At 29.5% G+C, this 20,682-nt stretch overlaps 1 protein-coding gene and 1 long non-coding RNA gene across 7 annotated transcripts in view; one reads left to right on the forward strand and one right to left on the reverse strand.

Annotated features, from left to right (window-relative positions):
* The window catches only part of LOC119687896 (out at first protein), a 62,583-nt gene extending 43,963 nt beyond the window's left edge, over positions 1-18,620 (reverse strand). For 5 of the 6 annotated variants that reach the window (XR_005253279.1, XM_038102441.1, XM_038102438.1 and 2 more), the window contains exons 1-4: positions 18,332-18,620; positions 7,115-7,228; positions 2,813-3,131; positions 2,144-2,214 (exon numbers count right to left, since the gene is read on the reverse strand). Coding sequence is in view for 5 of the 6 variants with exons in the window: in XM_038102441.1 (XP_037958369.1) it covers positions 2,144-2,214; positions 2,813-3,131; positions 7,115-7,228; positions 18,332-18,532 (705 nt within the window). In the remaining variant the exon portion in view is untranslated. Of the gene's footprint in view, positions 1-1,800; positions 2,215-2,812; positions 3,132-7,114; positions 7,229-18,331 lie in introns of those variants that run through there. The other variant, XM_038102437.1, reaches the window with a different exon arrangement.
* On the forward strand, positions 6,021-11,712 carry LOC119687898. The gene is made up of 3 exons (XR_005253280.1): positions 6,021-6,062; positions 6,118-6,205; positions 11,445-11,712. It is a non-coding gene; the product is annotated as an uncharacterized LOC119687898 (long non-coding RNA).
* Positions 18,621-20,682: the final 2,062 nt, after the last annotated feature.

Raw genomic sequence — 20,682 nt, forward strand, 5'->3', positions numbered from 1 at the left:
GATTTAGAGGACAAACAACCAACACAACTACTAAATAAATGAAGAGCGTGCTAGCCAAAGACAAGGTAACTCATGAGAATGAGTTACAAATTCGTATTCGTAATGTTCGATCGAATTCGAACACCGTTGAAACCAAAACAAGAAGGATCTTTTGAAGCATTGTCTAAGCATGAAAAATATTTCATCGTAAAAATCCGTCAACCGGAGGCCGTCAATCGACCATCTGAAAGCAGCATACATATTCAATGATACACCAAATGCTGCACCAATAACTCCACTATATATCCACAGTAACAAAAACAAGAAGATGAGAGAAAAGCTCTAAATGGTATTTCACCACAGCAACCGCGAGTAACTTCATCGGGACGGCATGTCAGTTTCCCACTTAAGTATCGTTACCTCGGTAACTAAGTGAGGGGTATCGTGGTGCATGAATAATTTCTAAATAGTTGACAACTCTGGCACTTGCCGCAAGCTAGTGCGGCATATTATTGGTTTCATAATATTATCGCTATACATATCGCTATACACACTATTGTTATAAGTCCCCACTAAAATTCTATAATATACTATTGTCATTAAAAGTAAAACGTAACACAGTAAGGTGTTGCTTAAGCCGGTTTGGCCGATAGTAAATATTTAAATAAGTTCGCCTTGCGTTTAAGACTCATATTACAACATTGTAATGAGTGAACTATGCTGAAGGCAACGATCTCACAACGTGATCAGTGGAATGCGCTGACACGGCATAACGTGCACAGTAAAACATATAGTCTTGAATCGAGAGTGCTGTTCGGAGGTTGGCAGTCGCTTATACGGAGTTTTCGAGTTTTCGGAATTGGTGCTTACCAGAAAATATATGTAAATGTATTTAATAAATTGTATTAATTATTAAATGACAATAAATAAAATCCAGTGCAGTGAAGACAAATTAAAATTAGAGCAACTTAAACAACTATAGTTGCAGCGGCGTCTATTAATTGTTTTAACCTGAAGAGCACGCAGAAAATTACGAATGCTTATATATTAATTAAAACAACCAACAACAGAAGCAGTGGCAACGAGACCTTTCAGCAACTACAGTGACAGTAGCATTGCTCACAACAACCAAGCAGGGGCACAGATAGGATAAATAAATGCAAGAACCGAAATAAATCGACATGTGTATTTCTGCGGAAGGTTACTAGGAAGCACAACACGGTTAATAAAACATATAATTAATAAATAAAGTAACACGCTACAAACTGTTAACAGACTTACTGCATGGAAAAAAAAAATCTTAACTTAATTTAAGCTAACATCACCTGCGTATGCCATTTCGTTAAAAACCAATTTTGAAGATAGCCACTTATTTTCATTTGCACTTGTATTATATCTATAAAACCGTATTTTTGTATGATGATTGCAAAATTTTCTGTCAAAACAAATACTTCGAAATAAAATGTGTTGGGAAAATAATCTGAATTAGCTTGTTTCGACCTATTAAATTGCTTAGAAGGCGGAGATGTTACAGTAAATAAAAAATTAAAATTCAAGTATGCCCATTGTCTAACATAGGAGAATAGAATTAGAAGATATTAACGCCAGCAAGAATAAAGACTTTGAAAACTTGGTATTAACATACTCAGCTAAAAGCAATTAGTACAAACGATCCGTAGACACAATCCTACAACTTTTTTAAGAAAACCTTGTAAGATTTTTATTGTTTCATAGTTATAATTACAAACTAACAAATTAAGTAATATTAACTTTTTGGAATTATTTACTTATTAAATAAGAATTTTAAATTTTTTGATTTCGATATGAATTTTAAATAAAATTTTTTCTGAAGAAGTTGTTATCCTTAGAAAAAAGGAGTAAAAAAAGAAATTCTAGAAAAAAGAATACTAAGACTAAAAAAATATAACAAAAGCATTCCTAACCATGACGTTCGTCCTCGTCATTCATCCCAAAGGCACTGCTGTTTTTCCCTCACGTAGTACGTAAATTGACTACATTTTCTACAAGTTTTTATACCGCAACGATAATTCCCTTGCGCAGCTGAAGTATCACCCGGTTTACCCTTACAGTACTTTAGTCCACAGGGATACCAACCAATACAAGTTTCTAGTGTACAGAGACATGGTGCCCACAAGCTACTCACCTCGTTACAACGCGAGAATAATGTATCGGGAAACTTCTCTACTGCACTTTCCAAGCTTGAAATTGAAGATCCTAAAATAATATAATAAAATTATTAATCAAATAAAAAAATTATATCAAACTTATGTCAAATTCTAATATTACGTTATGTCAGGTATGAATTGTCATTAAACATATAAAAAAATTTTTAAAAGACGATAGGATTCATAGATTTCATAGAATATTTTTTTTGTTTTCGAAATATTTAATAATATGGCTTATTCCTCTTCAAGAAAAAGAAATACACGTTTTTTGTGGTTTTTTCGTTTTGGGACGCCCAACTAAGTTTTGATACTTATTGGTTGTTCACAACACAAATGCGTTTAAAATTTTTAAGTTTAAAGTCTAGAAAAAAATGAAAACTTAGATTAAAGCAAAGTTTGCTAACTAAATTACGAGTAATTTTAAAAAGTTTAAAACCATTTAAAGGTTTCTAAGTACAATACTAATACCACAATAGAGTAAAAGTGCGCAATAGCACTAATCACAAAAACAACAACTAATACCATTATATAATACAATTATATATAAAATATAAATGTTTTTTATTAATATATTAATATTAATATTAAACTAAAAATTGATAGTAACTAAGACATGTTATCATTTTTGATATATAAATAGTACTTACCTGGTAATTCAGCCCAAGCCTTTAAGTCTACATCCCTTACGTACGTTGCATCAATTGCTTCAGCGCAAACGCCATATAAATGACGTGATATGGGAGTGGATCGATTTAGATGCACCCATGATGTCATAGTGAAAGTTTCTTTGCCCTTATCCTCTTCGGGTGTACGTATATTACTAGGATTTTTTTGTCGCAATTTTGACATTGCGTCTGATGAAATAAAATCACCTTTATTAAATTTGGCTACAAAGCACATAACTTGATATTGGCTTTGACCGCGTTCTTCTTCGCCCAAAACCAGCGCTTTTAAAATTTTCACTTCCTAAAAATAAATTAATAAAATAATAATTAGATGTAACAGTAACTAATTGCATAGAAATAAATAATTACACATAAAATAAAATAAATATTCGTTTGTTACAAAAACAGTAGATGTTTCCCGTTTGTTTTACACTATATTCTGCATACCGGTCCATTTACAGAATTATACTGTATAATTATGTATTATGTTTTTTATCTTATTTTTATTTCACACAGAGAAACTTCTGTCCTTTAACAAAAAAAAAAAACGAATCGCGCTAAACATGGTCATAGAATTATATACGGAATTGTAGACATTACTGCTGAAATAACAGCACAAACTATTGTCACGTACGAACTAGCTGGCAACGCCACGAATATATAAAAAGAAGAAGTGGCGTCGTGCAAGATAGTGAGAAAAAAGGTTTACGAGTGTGTGCACGAAGGCATGTGAGAACGGACTAAAGAAAAGATATATATAAAAACTTATTTTGTTATAATAGTAGATAAATTGTAGTGTTAAAAATAAATAAATAAAATATACCTAACATACGTTTAGGTGATACTATTCATCTCCGAATCAAATGAATGCAGATCGAGCCGTAAAGGGAATGGAACTTTTAAATCCCAAATGCTAAGTTGTATCCTACAGTTGGCAATCAATAATTGTGATTTTGCAACTAACAGAAACAATATATAATAGAATCTATATATAATCACGCTAACAAAAAAGTTTGTAATCTCTTTTTGACTGTGTTGCCGTTGTCATTCCTTGTGATCAAAAAAGAACGAGAATATAAATTTTTTGAATTCCCGTGCTTATCCAATCGGTAAATTTTTTTTATTTTCACGCTGGCAACACTATTATACACATTCTGTCAAAGTTTAACGCATATGTACGATTAGTTTTTGTTTGGCGTCTACACAAAGAAGTCAAAAATTTTCGTGTCGCGATTTTTATAATGGATCAAAAATTAGAACAACGTGCGTGCATTAAATTTTGTGTTGCAAATGGATTTAAGTGTGCCGAAGTGTTGAAAATGTTAAAAAAGGCCTTTGGTGATTTGTGTGCGTCGCAACCACGAGTACAGGTACGAATAGTTCAAAAGATTCAAAGACGGTCGTACAAGCTTGTATCATGATGAGATCCCTGGCCGCCCAATAACATCTGTTACTGAAAACATTGAATCGGCGAAGCAGATCGTGTTGGAAAATCGTTGTGAACCGATTAGAGAGATTGCAGTGTTATTGGGCATCTCATATGGATCAGCCGAACACATTTTAACTGATGTTTTGGGTTTGAAACGTGTCGCTTCTCGGCTGGTGCCAAAAAAGCTGAATTTCATTCAAAAAAAGCGTCGTTGTGATGTGACCAAAGAGATGATTTCCAACGCAGATAGTGACCCCACATTCATCGAACGCATCATAACTAGTGATGAGACATGAGTCTATAAATTTCAAATGCCCACCAAACAACAATCAACAGAATGGTGCTTCGAAGGTGAGCCGAAACCGAAAAGAGAACGCCAAAGTCGGTCCAAAATCAAGGTTATGCTGACTGTTTTCTTCGATATTCGTGGTGTGGTGCACTATGAATTCCTTCCGGACGGTCAAATGGTCAAACGGTCAATAAGAAGCATTATTTGGCCGTTATGCATCGTTTGCGTAAGGCCATTCGCAAAAAGAGGCCAGATTTATGAAGAAAAACTCATGGATTTTGCACCACGATAAAACACCGGCTCACACACCGTTGGTTGTGTCGCAGTTTTTGGCCAAAAACTCCACCAATATCATCAACCAAGCACCGTACTCTTCAGATATGGCCCCGTATGACTTTTGCCTCCTTCCCTGCCCCCGATTCAAATTGCCATTGCAAGGACCATAGACGCGTTTTTAGACCATAGAGGCCATAAAAGAGAATTCGCTGCGGGAACTAAAGGCCATACCTTCGGCAGCCTGTAAAACTTGTATGGAAAATTGGATCAAGCGTTGGCATGCATGTATTGAAGGAGGAGAGTACTTTAAAGGCGATAATAAAGAAAATGATTAAAAATCAAAATTTTGCGTTTTTTTTTTTAATTCTCCTTCTTTTTTGATCATAAGGTATATGGATAAAATTTATACCGTTGAAAAAGTGAAGACGCACAACTTTATTTTTTCACATGTCATACTGTCTAAAATCAAAATGGAATTTCAATACTGGTTTTGAATAAGGGCCATGTTATGCAGAGTGTCTCGGGCACGGCAAATTACGCTCTTTCGGGCTATGCCGAAAATGCATGTTATGCAGAGTGTCACATCAGTATTGCCAATTTTGTATTTTTACTACTTCTTGGTTGTGCCTTAATTTAAAAGGAAATTTAGATAGGCTCACTTTCAATTTGCCACCAAAAATAACTCGCATGAAAAAACTCATAGAGGCTGTAATAAAATGTTAATTTATTATTATATTATCTTATAATAATTGTTAACAGTACTTACGCGTTTCTTTAAAATCGGAAAGTGTAATAATTATATTATTAGCGATTTATAAAAAAAAATGCTGTGTTGCTTACTGCCATTTTTTCTTCAAAACGTACTAGAATTGTAGTAGTTTGCTCCTAAAAGGCGCAAATTTTAAAATTTATTACTAAACAACACTGTTTTGCCCTAGTGCCGGGGCACAAATACGTCGGCTCTCATGCCGGAGTTTGAACGGCCATATTGTTTTTTCTCTCATGCTTAAATTTAAAATTTGCATTGAAAACAACAACAATTGTACTCATGCCGTGCCCGAGACACTCTGCATAACATGGCCCTAACAATTACCAAAAGCAATTTTAAATTGTTTCTTGAGCTGAGTAGGCTATTCGAATTAACAAATATGTAGTAAAATTAAAAAATTTAAACTTTCAGGAAAATAAGTTTTATTGTGGTGAGTTTGAAAATTAATTAGTTGCGTCCTTTATTATTGGTGAGTTTATTTGAAATCATTCATTCAATTAATGAAATTTTTTTTGGAATTGTAGTGGCATCTTGCCTTACCGTAAATCGTTTACAGGGAGATTACAGAGACAAAGAAATAGAGAAAATATGCAATTCAGAAGAACATGAAATGTAATTATTACTACAAATTTAAATTTAATTGAAGTTGATGATAGTGTTGATAATAATTCAGTTTCTTTGCGAAGTTCGTTCAAATGTGCATTGGTTGAAATACCGCCTAATTTTGATCCCTTTCATATTGGTTCTATGAACTTGGTTAGCAGGCATTGTTTAGCTAAGCATTTTGCTTCAGAGTTAACAATGCGTGAAAGAATTTCCTTCACTATGTGTTGTCATAAGGGTAAAGTACATCTTCCACTATTAACACAAAATGATTTTTTTAATTCATCGTATGACGGTCTTAGATCAAATGATAAAAATATAAAGAAAAAGTCCGAAAATTATTTCGACAATATTCAAAGCTACAATTCGACTTATGTTATGGTCAGTTCGGAAGCTAATATTTCTGACACAGTTTTAAGAGGAATTTATCATTTCACGACATATTTTACCACAGAGCAGGACCCATGGTCACAGCATATGGTCGATTAGTTTCTTAAATAATTAAATCAATCTGGTTTTTTATATAAATCGGAAAGACTTACTCATTACACAATGTATTAATTTTGACTACATTTTTTCAATAAATTAGATTCAAGTAGACAATTTACAGTTTTAATGGCATAGCCCCACGTCATACATCTCGCCATACAATTAATTCATCGAAAGAAAAATTCAACATACATTACACCTCTGATTTCATCACGCCATAATACAATATTTGTCATTTCTATTTTTGCAAATTGCAAAAATTGACTTTTAGATCAAAATTTCTGTTTACAAAAGATTTTTAAGGATTATACATGCACACCACTTAATCTCATTACAATGAAAACTATAATAGAAGTACAAATTTCTTAATAAATTAAGCATTTTAATATACATATTAACTAAAAAAGTTATAACTAAAGAAGTACTTACATTTCTGAAATCAATAACTTGCGTTATAAGTGTCCCATCCGTTTTCTGAAACTCAAGAGTTATTAAATCTTCACTAACATTAGATGTTATAATCTCTTGAATAACTTCGCCACCCTAAAACAGAAAAGAAAAGAAAACAATTAATTTAACGCTATTACATAATATAATATTCTTATCAATATTATCAATATATATACAATTTTTAATACATAATGACGGATGAATATTTATGATTTTTTTACCCAATAAAACATAACTTTTGTAAAATAAAAAGAACGTTTAAATTCGCTGTTATTTACTCGTTATACCGAAATTTCTTAAACTTTCACAAAAAGATATGTCGTGATCCTAGATATTTGCTTTATAGATTATTTGGTTGGAAAAATAAATCGATTTCTGTAAATTGAAACATAAAAACGAGAATGTACTGCTATCGTTTTTGGCAAGTTGTAGAACAAACTCTACCACCATTTTGGAACACATGTTCAAATCCTCCTTTTGCACCTCGTATTTCTTAAATTTTTCCGATTACAATAACCACCCAACAATTTAGCGTCCAGAATGTTCAGATTCTTTCGATTTTGTAAGATTGAAAAGAAATTCAATACACCACTTTATTTTACGATTAAAATTATTGTACTATTGATGTCGGTACTATTAATGAATTAAGCTTTTTCGAGATTTGACGAGATATTGTTGACAAAATAATACTTCACACTGTATATTATTCATTTTAGTTAATTTCGTAAACTTCACGGAGTTGTTTGATATTAATAAATAGCAAACATTAACCGAATAGCCAAATTTTACAGATGGTAGGTAGGTTATATTAATGGAAATGATTTAATATTGCTTTAATAACGGAGAATATGCATAGATCTTTGAAAATAACTTCTGTAATTTTAATTGGAAATGGTAATTCTCTCGTTTTTAAACATTTTATGAACAAATAAAATTGTTGGAAAAAGTAAAAGTAATTATTAATTGAAAATTTCCGCAATTTTAACTTTTATATACATGTTTATTAACTGTTGAGAAATACATCTGCATAAACAGTTCAAAGCCCTTGTACTGTTATATTATTGAAGTACACTGATTGAGTATTTTGTAGTTACTGATTTTATTTAAAACAATGTTGTGTTTTTATACAAAATTATTTTAAGACTAATTTCTACATCAAGCTTAAAAAAATATGATTTTAATGGACTATATTACATTTTGTTATTGTTTGTAAAAAAAGGTTAAAAAAGGACGGAAGTCCCAACTCTAGGGATTTTCCTCCTATTGTTTTTATGAATATATTTTATTTCAATAATTTAGATACGGATGCTCAAAAATGTTACTATTTCTAAGAATGTAGGTGATCATGGATTTATAATAATAAACTATAATAATTACATATATAAATTCATGTTCATGATTGAACAGCCCTGTTTTTAATTCAAATTGAAAATATCAAAAATAATTAAACGCACTTCTTCAACAAATCCAACAAATTTCTGCTATTAAAACAGAAGCTTTTATAAAAGTCTAAACTTTATATAACACAATACACTTAAATTAGAAATTAAATAATCGCAACTAAACTTTACTTCTTGTAGACCGAATTCCTAAAACTTGATGGCTATGATGTAGCTATGCCCAGCCCAACCTAGCCCGCTCCGTTCTATACAAATTCAATCATTTTTATTTTGAAGACAATTTTGAAATTATACACTTTTATAAATAATGTGAATTTTTTTTTACAATTCTTATAATTAAATCACAAAAATATTCTTTTCAACAATTCATATTCAATTTTCAACACTTAGGGGTATTCAGGCAACTGATTAGTTGCTTAGTTGATTCAAAACCTTCATACAAAAAAAATTAGAATTTTGATGTTAATCAGTAGCTGAAACAACCCAAAATGCGTAATTTGATTAGTTTGTTGTGTGCAAATGCCTTGACAGCACTCGTATCAACAGCAAAAATGCAACATATGTTTACAGTGAAATACTCAAATAATCGTAAATTTTAATATCATTTCAATTTATCATAAAATTTATCATAAAATTTATCATATACCTAAAATTGCGAACGTGTCATATATCAAGAAGTAGAATATTCAATTTTATACTTTTTAATTATATTTTATCCCTTTATATCTATTTAAAAATTATAGTTTTACTGAATTTTATTTATTAATTTATGTTATTATTTTTCAATAGCTCATAGCGCAGAGACTTGGTACTGGCAGCACTATTAATTAAATTTTCACTAATCTGAGAATCTCCGAAATTGTAAATTCTCTGCTTAGTTTCTTTTGTGAATGCAAATTTGTGTTGTAATCATCTATGTACTAAGCAACAAATCAGTTACCTGAATATCCCCATTATAAATTTACTTTATTGAGTTAGTTGATTATTTAATTTTTTTTTATTTTATACATTTAAAATATCTTCTATTAAAAAAATATTTTTTAATAAGGGTGTGTATTTGCTTGATGACAGAACTTATCTGGAGTTTTTTTTACAAAAGATGTAAAAAGATAGAATAGCTACCACATATAATGAGGTACATAATTTCCAAAAAAAAAATGTTATTTATGCACACAGCAGAAAAAGTCTGCGTTTACTCACAAAATTTTTCTTAAATTTAGCATAACTTATTCAATTTTTACTCAAATTAATTTTTGTTTTCTGATTTATTTTAACCAAAAAAACAACAATAAAGTTCTAGTATAGGTAAATATGAATGAATGAGAGTAAATGGTCCGATGGAATGGAATGTGTGCTGCATTCGTTTTAATGGAGTGAGGGTTGATTTGTTTTCCATAATCGTTTGTTTAGAATTTTAAAATCATATAAACAAATACTTGAGAGTATTTCAAATAATTATTTTTTGAAGTAAACGTGTCATAAAGAAGCAAGAACTGACGAATATTTAAATTGCAATGCACAAATGAAATAGCCAAAATATTTAAAATTAGCAAGTTTATTGTTTAGTGGCTTATAAAAAAATATAACTTGACAAATTCCGCTAAGACGGTTTATTTGGGTTAAGCCCCTCCTAAGACTACTTGTAGAATTAATGGAAACATCATAAGAATTACAAAAAAAACATTTATGTCGTCGAAAAAGGTCGTAGACGAACTAAAACAAGGTGTTCACTCTAGTACTGTACGCAGGCGTACAGTACTTTTGAAGCCGTTTCAAAAGTTACAGGCCAGTCAAAAAAACCAATGCTAACTAAAAAGCATTTGCCAGAGGTAGATTTTTTTCGCTGAAATATTTAAATTGAACTCTTGCTAAATGGAAGACAGTTTTTTCAGCGATAAATGAAAATTTAATACCTTTAATTTTGTACACAGTACGTTGCGAAAAAGAAAAATGATTTCGACATTCTTTTCAGGATTTGGAGTTGGTCCTTTTTAATAATTAATCAAATTATGGACCAACATACGTGCAAAGATATTTTAGAAAGCCATGTGGTTCCCATGGCGGATGAGAAATGCAGCTTCGATGGGTTTATTGACAACAACCCAAAATACACTTTAAAGCTGGTTTAAACAACAGAATTCCAATTTTAAATTGACCGACCCAATTGCTCGATTTGAATTCAATTGAGAACATTTTGATATTTTGAAACGTCGCGTTGGACATCGAAAAGTTCCCATGTGTTTGAGGTGCTGAAAAATGAATGGTATAAAATTCCAAATAGTTACATCGAATATCTCCTACGGCCTGTAGGTGATCCCAAGTACTAAAAAGTAAAATGCTTTATACAAAATATTAAAAAAAATACAAAAATTTAATATAATAAATAAAGTTGCTATTGTTTTGCACAGCTGCATTTCGCAATATTTCTATATTTTTGTGAATTTTTTAACCCGTTACGAAGAATTGTAGGTTTTGCTATTTTTTATAGTAACAATAAAACAATAATTACAATAACTAATACAATGTTTATTTTATGTGCTCATTTTTATTGCTTTTATTATACACAACACATATTGTACACATTTTTATATAAATATGAATTTTAAGTAGAGATCAATAACAAAAATAACTATATTCGAAATAGGTTATCTTGCACTTACAATATTGATTTGTTTTTACTAAAAAATCAATAGAAAAGCCAATCTGAAAGTAATAATGATAATGAGCTTTTAAAAGATTTTGTTAAGAGGCGCGAAACAACTATAAAAAAAAGTTTGATAGATATGGATGTTTAGATCAATCATTCACAAATAATTTCAATGTTTTGCAATGATGGCAATTGCATTAAAATAAATTTTCTTTTCTTTACATGTTTCGTGTAAATTATAAATTATTTTCAACACCAACAGGTAGTGCATATTCTGAAAGCGGTTTTTTCGTAGCTCAAAACTTCTGAACATCAGAAAAAAGAACAATAATTTCATCAAATCAAAGATCTATTAATCAAATCATGTTTTTACACAACAATCCTGAAAAAGAGGAATTAAGACAGGCGATGCTAAACGTATATTTTTTATAATAAATTAAATTTGAAATTTGTAGTATTTTATCTTATATATAAAAATCTCGTGTCATGGTGTTTGTGTTTAAACTCCTCCGAAACGGCTTGACCAATTGTCATGAAACTTTTTGTGTATATTTGGTAGGTATGAGAATAGGTCGTAAAGTATATTTCCCTATCTAATATCTTTATAGCTTAAAAAAAAATTTTTTATTTTTTTTATGTTTTTCATATTTTTGTAAAAGAAAAATTTTTTTTTATTATTTTATGTAACTACGCTAACAAGTACATCGAGCATTTACATCCACTTCGTTTCTTCGTCTTGCGTTCAAATACGAGCCAGATATTGAATATTCCGCACATCCGAAAGTGATGATTGGTTCTATGGACAAAGAATGCCCTTATTGTTATGCACTCAAATTCAAACAAGAATCAGACGGGTTGTGTTGCGCATCAGGAAAAGTGCAACTACCAGAAATTGAGAGACCACCAGAACCATTGCTCATTGACACGCAAGATTCAAATCTGTTCCTGAAGTCCATTCGCATATTTAATTCATGCTTCCAAATGACTTCGTTCGGAGTAACGGAAATAGTTCACAATACTGCGACAAATGGCAGTACAATACAATACATTCATTATCATTAATTAAAAAAAAAAAAATCAATAGAAATAATTTGTATGGCAAAACAACGTTTACCGGGTTAAATTCTACTATTTTAAAATAACTTTAAAAAGCAAATTAAAATTACTGTAGAGCATTATTTTTGGAACTATTTTTTATATGGAAACTGTGAAAAGCTCATTATGATTGTTTAGAATTAACGTTTATTGTATCATGGCCTTTATTTATTTTGTCATTTTAATTGTGTCGTAGCCTTTAAGCACACGCAAAAAGGCGGCATGTGGTTTTGAGAAGTAATAAAGAAAACGTGAAGAAAAAGTTATCAGTAAACTAACTGAATAAAACAATGATCTTTTTAATTAAATTTTTGTTCAAAATTTTTTTTTTATAAATCATAAATGTATTGAGTCATGTCATATATAAAAAATTAATATTTTCAATTAAATTATATTTTTAATAAGATTTAATTAATAAAAATTAATAAAAACCTTAAATAAATAAATTTGTGTTTTACTATTTAAAAACACATAAGTTGATTTCGCATAAATTCAAATACTTAGAGTACTCTCAAATTCTACAACTATTTAGTGAATGCTGAAAGATAGAATACTCCAAAAAACGACTCTAATATTCTATTTGGTTTTTACGCATTTTCATTCGAACTCTTCACAATAGAATCATTTGAAACTGAAATCAAATACGTGCGTGCATGCAGTACTTTAGTGTACATAAAGTGTTTTGTTATATTATACAATAGACAGCCATAGTCAAAAGTATTTACACAACGCACATTTTTGTACATATTGCATAAAAACATATTTTTATTGTTGTTGTTGGACGTAAGTTGCAAAAAATTTTTTTGTTGTCACTTAGTTTTATCTATGCAGAACCAAATAAAAAAAGAATTGGCAAGAAACCTGTTCATTTGACAAAAATATAAGCAACTGCGCTAATGGTTATTACTTGTCAAAAGTATTTACACACATTTTTTTGCGTCAAAAGTATTTACACAAAACGTCAATTTCATTTTCTTCTTCTTAATTGATGAATTTTTTAAAAAATTTTTTATGCTTATTCAATTAATATAATTAATGTTTGGTCACACCACCTTTGCGAATCAGTTTGGACCGAATATTCGCTGTTTCAATTATGCTATCACTACATTTTGGATTTTTATCAATAGTCCTTTGATATTTTATGAAGCTTCATACATTTTCAATGACATCAAGACCAGGGCTCTGTATAGGCTATAAAGAAACAGCATGATTTAACTCTTTTAAAATTGGATTAAGTCCACATTCTTGATGACATGGTGCATTGTCATGTTGTAGAACCCAGTTATTGATTGGAAAAGGTCTATTTTTTGACGTTAAGACATGGTTATTTAAAATACCAATATAACCGGAATCATTTAAGGTGCCATTTTTTGATACAAATCTCCAAATGCATAGTATAATAAACATCCCCAAAACAAGCCCGTGCCACCTTCAATTCAATTAAGCGGCTACACTGCTTTATTCTTTTGGCGTTGTCGTAAGTGCATGGAGTGCTTATCAAATGAACCCTAGAATTGAAATCCAGGCTCATTTGGCCATAACACATAGTAACAAAACTGTTTAGGTTTCTTAAAATACTTTAAAGCAAATGAGAGAATATTTGATAGGGTCGTTAGAGTAATATTGACGCTTTTGTACACCACATAGGTGATTGATATAAGCATCTTCCAACCTGCGATGTAGTGTAGCACCACTAACAATCTTGCCAATCAACTTTTCCGATGATGTTGCTATTTTGACAGGACTTATTGTAGGATTTGCTACGATTACTCGGGAGGTTTCCACTCAGTTCTTTTCAAAGTTTTTAAATTTTCACATATGTTCTTATTTTTAACTAGATTTTACACCGTTTTATGTAAAATTTTGCTTAACTTTACCAAATTCGTCGCCGAAATCCCACTCTTATATTAGGTATCAACCTCAGATCGAATTTCAACTAATAATTCCTTGGTTTTTACCATTTTCCTGAATAATTTTTACAATTTTGAAATCTCTAAATTTGTGTAGTTTTTGCCAAAAGCTAACAACTGCACTTACTTAAAATTATTTTTTGGAAAATATTCGGTTATTAACGCAGACAGACGTAGTGAAAGCGATTGATGTACAGTGAAATTCCTTATAACGGACAGTTCTATTAACCGGACGGTTTTAATAGCCGATCAAATTTTAGGGACATAGCTTTTTCATTAATTTTTTTATACAAATATCATTCCCATAACCGGACGCTCTAATAACATGGAGCGGATACTTCATTTTAAAGTGCGGTGCAGACATCATACTGGTGTGTCATACGAGAAAGAAAAACGTTGTATGACATACAGGTATGATAGTCTGCACCTATCACCAACGTGTTGGCGTACTCACCAAAATTTTGGTAAGCAGCTCTCGCCAACGTATTGTGTATGATAGTCTGTCACCCTAAACGATTCATACGTCATACGAGAGCATTTTTACTTTACAAATTGATCGTAAGCAGCCGATATATGTAGAATTGTAATATAAATTTAATACGTTTTTTTATTATTTTATTATTAATGTATTTATTATTTTTATTATTATTATTAAAATTATACTTATAAATTTATGTTAAATATTTAATTGTATTTCAATTAAAAATATATAAATTTTTATAAAAAATTAATATACACTTATATAATTAACAAATTTATAAACGATGATTATAAGTTATTTGTTATTTAAAAAAAAAAAAAGTATAAACATCGTTAAATTTATGATCTAAGACCAGTAATAAAAAAACTTATTGAAAATTGGTCGTAATAACAATTAATTAATAACCCAATTTTAAGATACAATGCTCCGTATTCTAAATATACTTTTCTTTGTCAAAACTTGTTATTAAAATAAAAGAATTTTAAATGTTATTAACCTTGAACTAACAAAAATATGGAAATTATCAAATTTCTTGAAAAACAATGAAGATATGTACATTCTTTTATTATTTGTATGGTCTATCGATGGAAAATTTCTTAAGAAATTTTTCAGGTAGTGAATGAAATTAACTACGGTCCTTTACTGACCTTTTAATCTTAACTAATGTCATTAATTACTTTTTTATTTTTCACTATTTCAGCAAAGTAATATATAATAAAATTTTATTTTAAACTTCACACAAATTTTCACAGCATGCGAAAACCATTCTTCAAAAATTTTGCGTGAATGACGACTCTTGTGTGTCATACCTGTTTAAATTGGGCCGCTAGAAGAAATTTGAGCAAGAGAGAGCCCAACTTGTGTGACACACCAGTATGATAGTCTGCACCGCGCTTTAACCATTATGATCAAAAAATGGACAAAGTTCTGTAACGATTAAAATTTTCCAATAAGAAATTAGTTATTACAACGCCGCGAATACAGATATTGCACTAACTCACAAATTTCTTAATACAGTTCCCTTATGACAAACACAACACGGTTAACACAAATCAACAAATCACTGCCCAGTAGAAAAAGTGGTCTTCGAAGACATTGTCTTCAAGACGGTCTTTGATACCGCGTCCGCATGTTCAAGCAAATTTGCAAAGCAATTGCTCAAAACATGAATGTAAATACTCTTTCTTTGCTTTCTCTCTCATTTTTAGTGTTCATAGCAACGTATTTGAATTTTGCCTCAGATGACGCTATGTTTTATAAGCGAAGTGACGCAATAATTTTGAAGTGTAGTGAATAAACATTTGTGAAATAAATATTAAAAAAATCAAAATAAATAAAGAAACAAAATCATTAAACTACGAAATATTAAAAAAAAAGAAATTAAATCAAAACAAATTAAATAGTGACTTAGTTCCTGGAAAATATATTGATATTAATATTGAAGACAATAATTCCAGTGAAAGTTGTTTTAGAAACGAAACAAAGGATGTTGAAAATAAAAAAACTGAAAACACTTGTGAAAAATTAGCTGTTATATTTAAAAAACACAGGATTAACAGGCGTTGTGGTAATGATATTTTAGAACTCTTAAGATCAGAAGGTTTAATTGTACCAAAATTCTTTTCAACGCTTTTGAAAACATATAAAACTTCAACAATTGATGATAGCGAAATGCTATAAATTATTTTATATTAGTGTTAGTTAATTTTAGATATGCTAAGTTATATTAAGTTAATTATTTAAATTAATTTTCACTATGTTTACTAGTTTTTACTAGTTTATTTTTAATATATCTTAATAAAATTTATAATAATTTATAATAAAATTTATAATTTACTTTTAAAACTTTTAATTTTGAATGTAATGTAAGAAATTATTATATAAAATAAATAAAAGTACAAAATACAACAATTTCTTTCTACTTATTTAAAGAGAAAATTGAAATTCATTTAAAATTTAAAGAGTGCAATAAAAGAGTAGAAATAAAAAAAAGGGTGAAAAAATTATATGAGCACTGCACTAAGAGCGCACAACTTTCTGTCGAATGCGTCCGTTATGCAAGACATGGTCTTCGAGACGGTCTTCGAGACATGTACACAAAAATTCATTGAAGACATTTGGCTAATTTGTATGAAAGTGTCTTCGAAGACCGTCATACATTTGGATCGATCGGTCTTCATGTATGTATCCATGTCTTGAAGACGTCTTCGATGACGGATCGATCCGTTTTCTACTGGGTGTCTAACAAATCACCGAATACACTATATCACTATATTCATATGTTGTTGTAAAATAGTAATTTACATTCCATTTTTGATTAATTAAATTATAATTTATTGATTAATTTATAAATTATAATTATAATTATATGATTAAATTATAATTTATTTTATAAAAAAAACACAAATAAAATCAAAACAAAACAATACGAACTGTCAAATGAGGAAAGCTTTCGTACAAATGACATGGAATTAATTCAAAGCTTAGTCAAGAATAACGTCCAGATTCCACACGAGTGAGAAACAAAATTTGCCGTAAAGCTGGACTTTCGCTTGGTGCATTGCAGAGGTAACAGAAAATGAGCTTCGATCAACGGTCGTTGAACTTTAACACATTTACAGATGGCACCGTTGATCGTTGACGATGTGAAAAGTGCGTGCACCAGGAAGAAATTTCTTTTTTTGATTACAGTCGACGTTGGACAGTAAAGGTGTGAGTGCAAATACTTTGTTAAACTAAGTTATAAAAATCTAAGTTTGATATCAAAAAATAAAAATAATATTTACAAATAGTTTGAAATTAGTGCTATTAAATATAATTTTTCTTTTTAAACGAAAATTTCTTGCGTGCAAATACTATGTTAAACTAAGTTATATAAAAAATCTAAGATTTAATATCAAATAAAATGAAGAATAATTACAAATTGTTTGAAATTTAATATTATTAAATATAACTTTTTTTTTGAACGAAAATTCATTAAGTGCAAATACTATGTTAAACTATGTTACCATGTTAAAGAAAAATTTGACTTTTAAAATCAATGAATATAATTAATATTAACGATTATTAAATTACAAAATAATCTAAGTTTTTAATATTAAAGAATATAATTAATAATAACTAATTGTTTGATTTTTAATTTTATATAATGTTTCAAAAAAAAAATTTTATTTTGCAACAGTGTTCAAATATTAAAGATTAGATACTATATACTATATCCATACTATATCTATATACTATAGTATCGGAGACTGTGGGTGGCTTCAAACAGTAACCTAATGTCTCCAACTCCTGGACGCTTTAACAGTGAACAGGGAAGGGCTTGTTATCTTCGACCAACAGAATTTATATGCATGTCTCATTGCATATAAATTAATAACCTTGAATTTAATGTAATGTTTTGTTGTTATTGTTTACACTGAAATTGTTTGAATACTGGTAAATGCTTCTTATTGTCGTTGAAATGGATGGGGAATGATCGTTTGTATGATCGACCACTAAATGTGACCCCCCCTCTGTCGCGGCTGATGTTTAGCGTCATTATGGAACTTGAAGCGTGCGAAAAAACAGTGGATGCTTAAAATTCTGTTGCAAGAAGAAACTCACTTAAGCATTTACACAAACATATTTGCATAGAAAGAGCAAATAGGAAATAGCAATTACCTGATTTTGTACGTTGATTAATAATTGACAATTTGTTTTAATTAATAAATTTAATAAAACAAACAATCCCAATTTGAATTTAATGAGATTGTTGTTATTGCGAGTACGGGGTGCAATGGCACGTGCTTCGGTTGAAAAAAACCGCGAGATACCGCATATTTGTAGCATTGTCCACAACTGCACAGAAAGAAGCAGACGCATAGAATATTTTTGCGTTCTGTATTTAAACTAAAATCTCCGTTATTGTATTAAAATTATAAACTTTTTTATGGAGTACAAGATTTTATATATTCACACTATATGGGTTTGTAAAATATTTGTATTTTTTTTTGTTACTGTTGATGCACAAAGCTCTTAAAAACAAAAAAGACAAAGCCAAAGCACATTTACAGTTCGAATGTCGCGACACTAACACATCACACTACTGGCACATTGTAACATTTTTGTTAATAACTTTATTATTTAATTTTTACTTATAAGTAGATTCATTATTACTGGATATTACGCGTTCACTTCCCCACATTCGATCTGACAACTGATTCCGCCGCTAGCACGTCCACCACTTCACAAAGTAAAAAACAGAATGACAACAATCAGCCATTGCCGATAAATGTTGACTTTTAACAGAGTTGCCAGGAGTTTGCAAAACCATTATAATTCATATATTACACTCGCTTGTGCTTTGTTAAAATTCCTCATATAATTTGCATATATTTAGTTTGTATTATTATCTATAATAAAGTATTAAATTATTTGACTATGAATCAAATAGATAAATTAATATTTAATCACTTTAGAGATATCATAAATAACATATACACGACTGAGATGCATAAATTTCTCAGACTCTCAATTTGTAAACTACAAATTACTAACTACTAAAACTACTAACTGCAACACGTATACATTTACATATCATTAAAATATGTTTTCTAGTTTCTTTACAGAAACATAAAGCTGAATTTGTTGACACATACCAATTAATAAAAGCAGGAAAAGACTCGGATTCCAAGCAAATATAATTCTTTACATAATAATATTAAGCTTTTAAATGCAGCCCATATTCCCATCCTTAATATCGAAATTCATGAACGTCATATCTTTTTTTTTACAAAAAAGGACTATGAATTACAATATGTTTCTTCAAGTAATCATCCATTGCACTGCTTGTGTGCACAAATAAAACTCTCGTGTGAGTCCAGTATAACGTTGGAGTTCAATAATTGTGTAATGCATAAGAGAGAACAATAGTATATTTTCCTTGCAGTACAATACGTGTTATGTAGGTTTTTGTGTTTTTTTGCTCTCTTTTTCGATATACGTTCAGTAACTATACACTATCAACGTTTCTAAGCATTTTCGAAGAGTATTAAAATCTGTTATATTGTAGTTATTGAATTATTTTCAATTTTTTAATATTTCTGTTGCATTGAATTTCTTTATTCATTCCATTTTAACACATTACTCACATTAAACTTCGAATAGTATTTTGATATTGATAACAACTATATACATGCAAAAAAAATGTGGAGTTATAATCATTTTATAATTATTTGAAATAAAACATATTTCAATAGATGATATTCAACCAAATTATTCTAGTAAACATATTCTGTAATATTGTGTAATATAATATATTAGTTGAAGTGCAATATTAACAATTATTTGCAAAAAAATATCAAATGGTAATACTGTTTTCATTACACGTTCGCTGATACAAATTGTGTGTAATCCAGAACCAAAACAGAGAAATTTATAATTAAGTTAAGGCTACCAGATTTTTTTACTTTTTTGGTAAAAATCTTTAAAATTTGAAGTATAATTCGCGTTGCAGTTTTTTATTAATTGCAATTTAAGTAATTATTTATAAAATAGTAACACTAACATAATTTTATTTAATTTTTAAACGAATTTTATGGTAAGTGATTTCTTACACAAATATTTTATTAATTTTATATATTATTTTATTAATATATAATACGAAGCGTAGTCATACGGAGTGAACATATTTCAAACACGCTTCGTGTATTATAGTGTTTTTGCCTTTTATTCTACAAAAAGTTATAAAAATGTGGTGCTCTCATCCTAGTGTAATACTTAGCGGTGTAACATATAATAAATTTTATTCAAGTTGTCATACTTAATGGAAGTCTCACAACTTTTTAACATTAATAATCAAACCAGTTATTGTTAAGAATTACAATTAAAAAAACATATATTGTTAAATTCGCTTGCGGTCAATAACTGTAAGTCGTAATTAATGAATCAAGTCAGCAATATTGATTTCTTAAACATGTATTAATATAGTATAGAGACTTAAATTATAACTATGTAATCGACCCTTAATGTCA

Source organism: Teleopsis dalmanni, chromosome X, assembly GCF_002237135.1.
Source record: "Teleopsis dalmanni isolate 2A chromosome X, ASM223713v2, whole genome shotgun sequence".
In the NCBI taxonomy this organism is placed as follows: domain Eukaryota; kingdom Metazoa; phylum Arthropoda; class Insecta; order Diptera; family Diopsidae; genus Teleopsis; species Teleopsis dalmanni.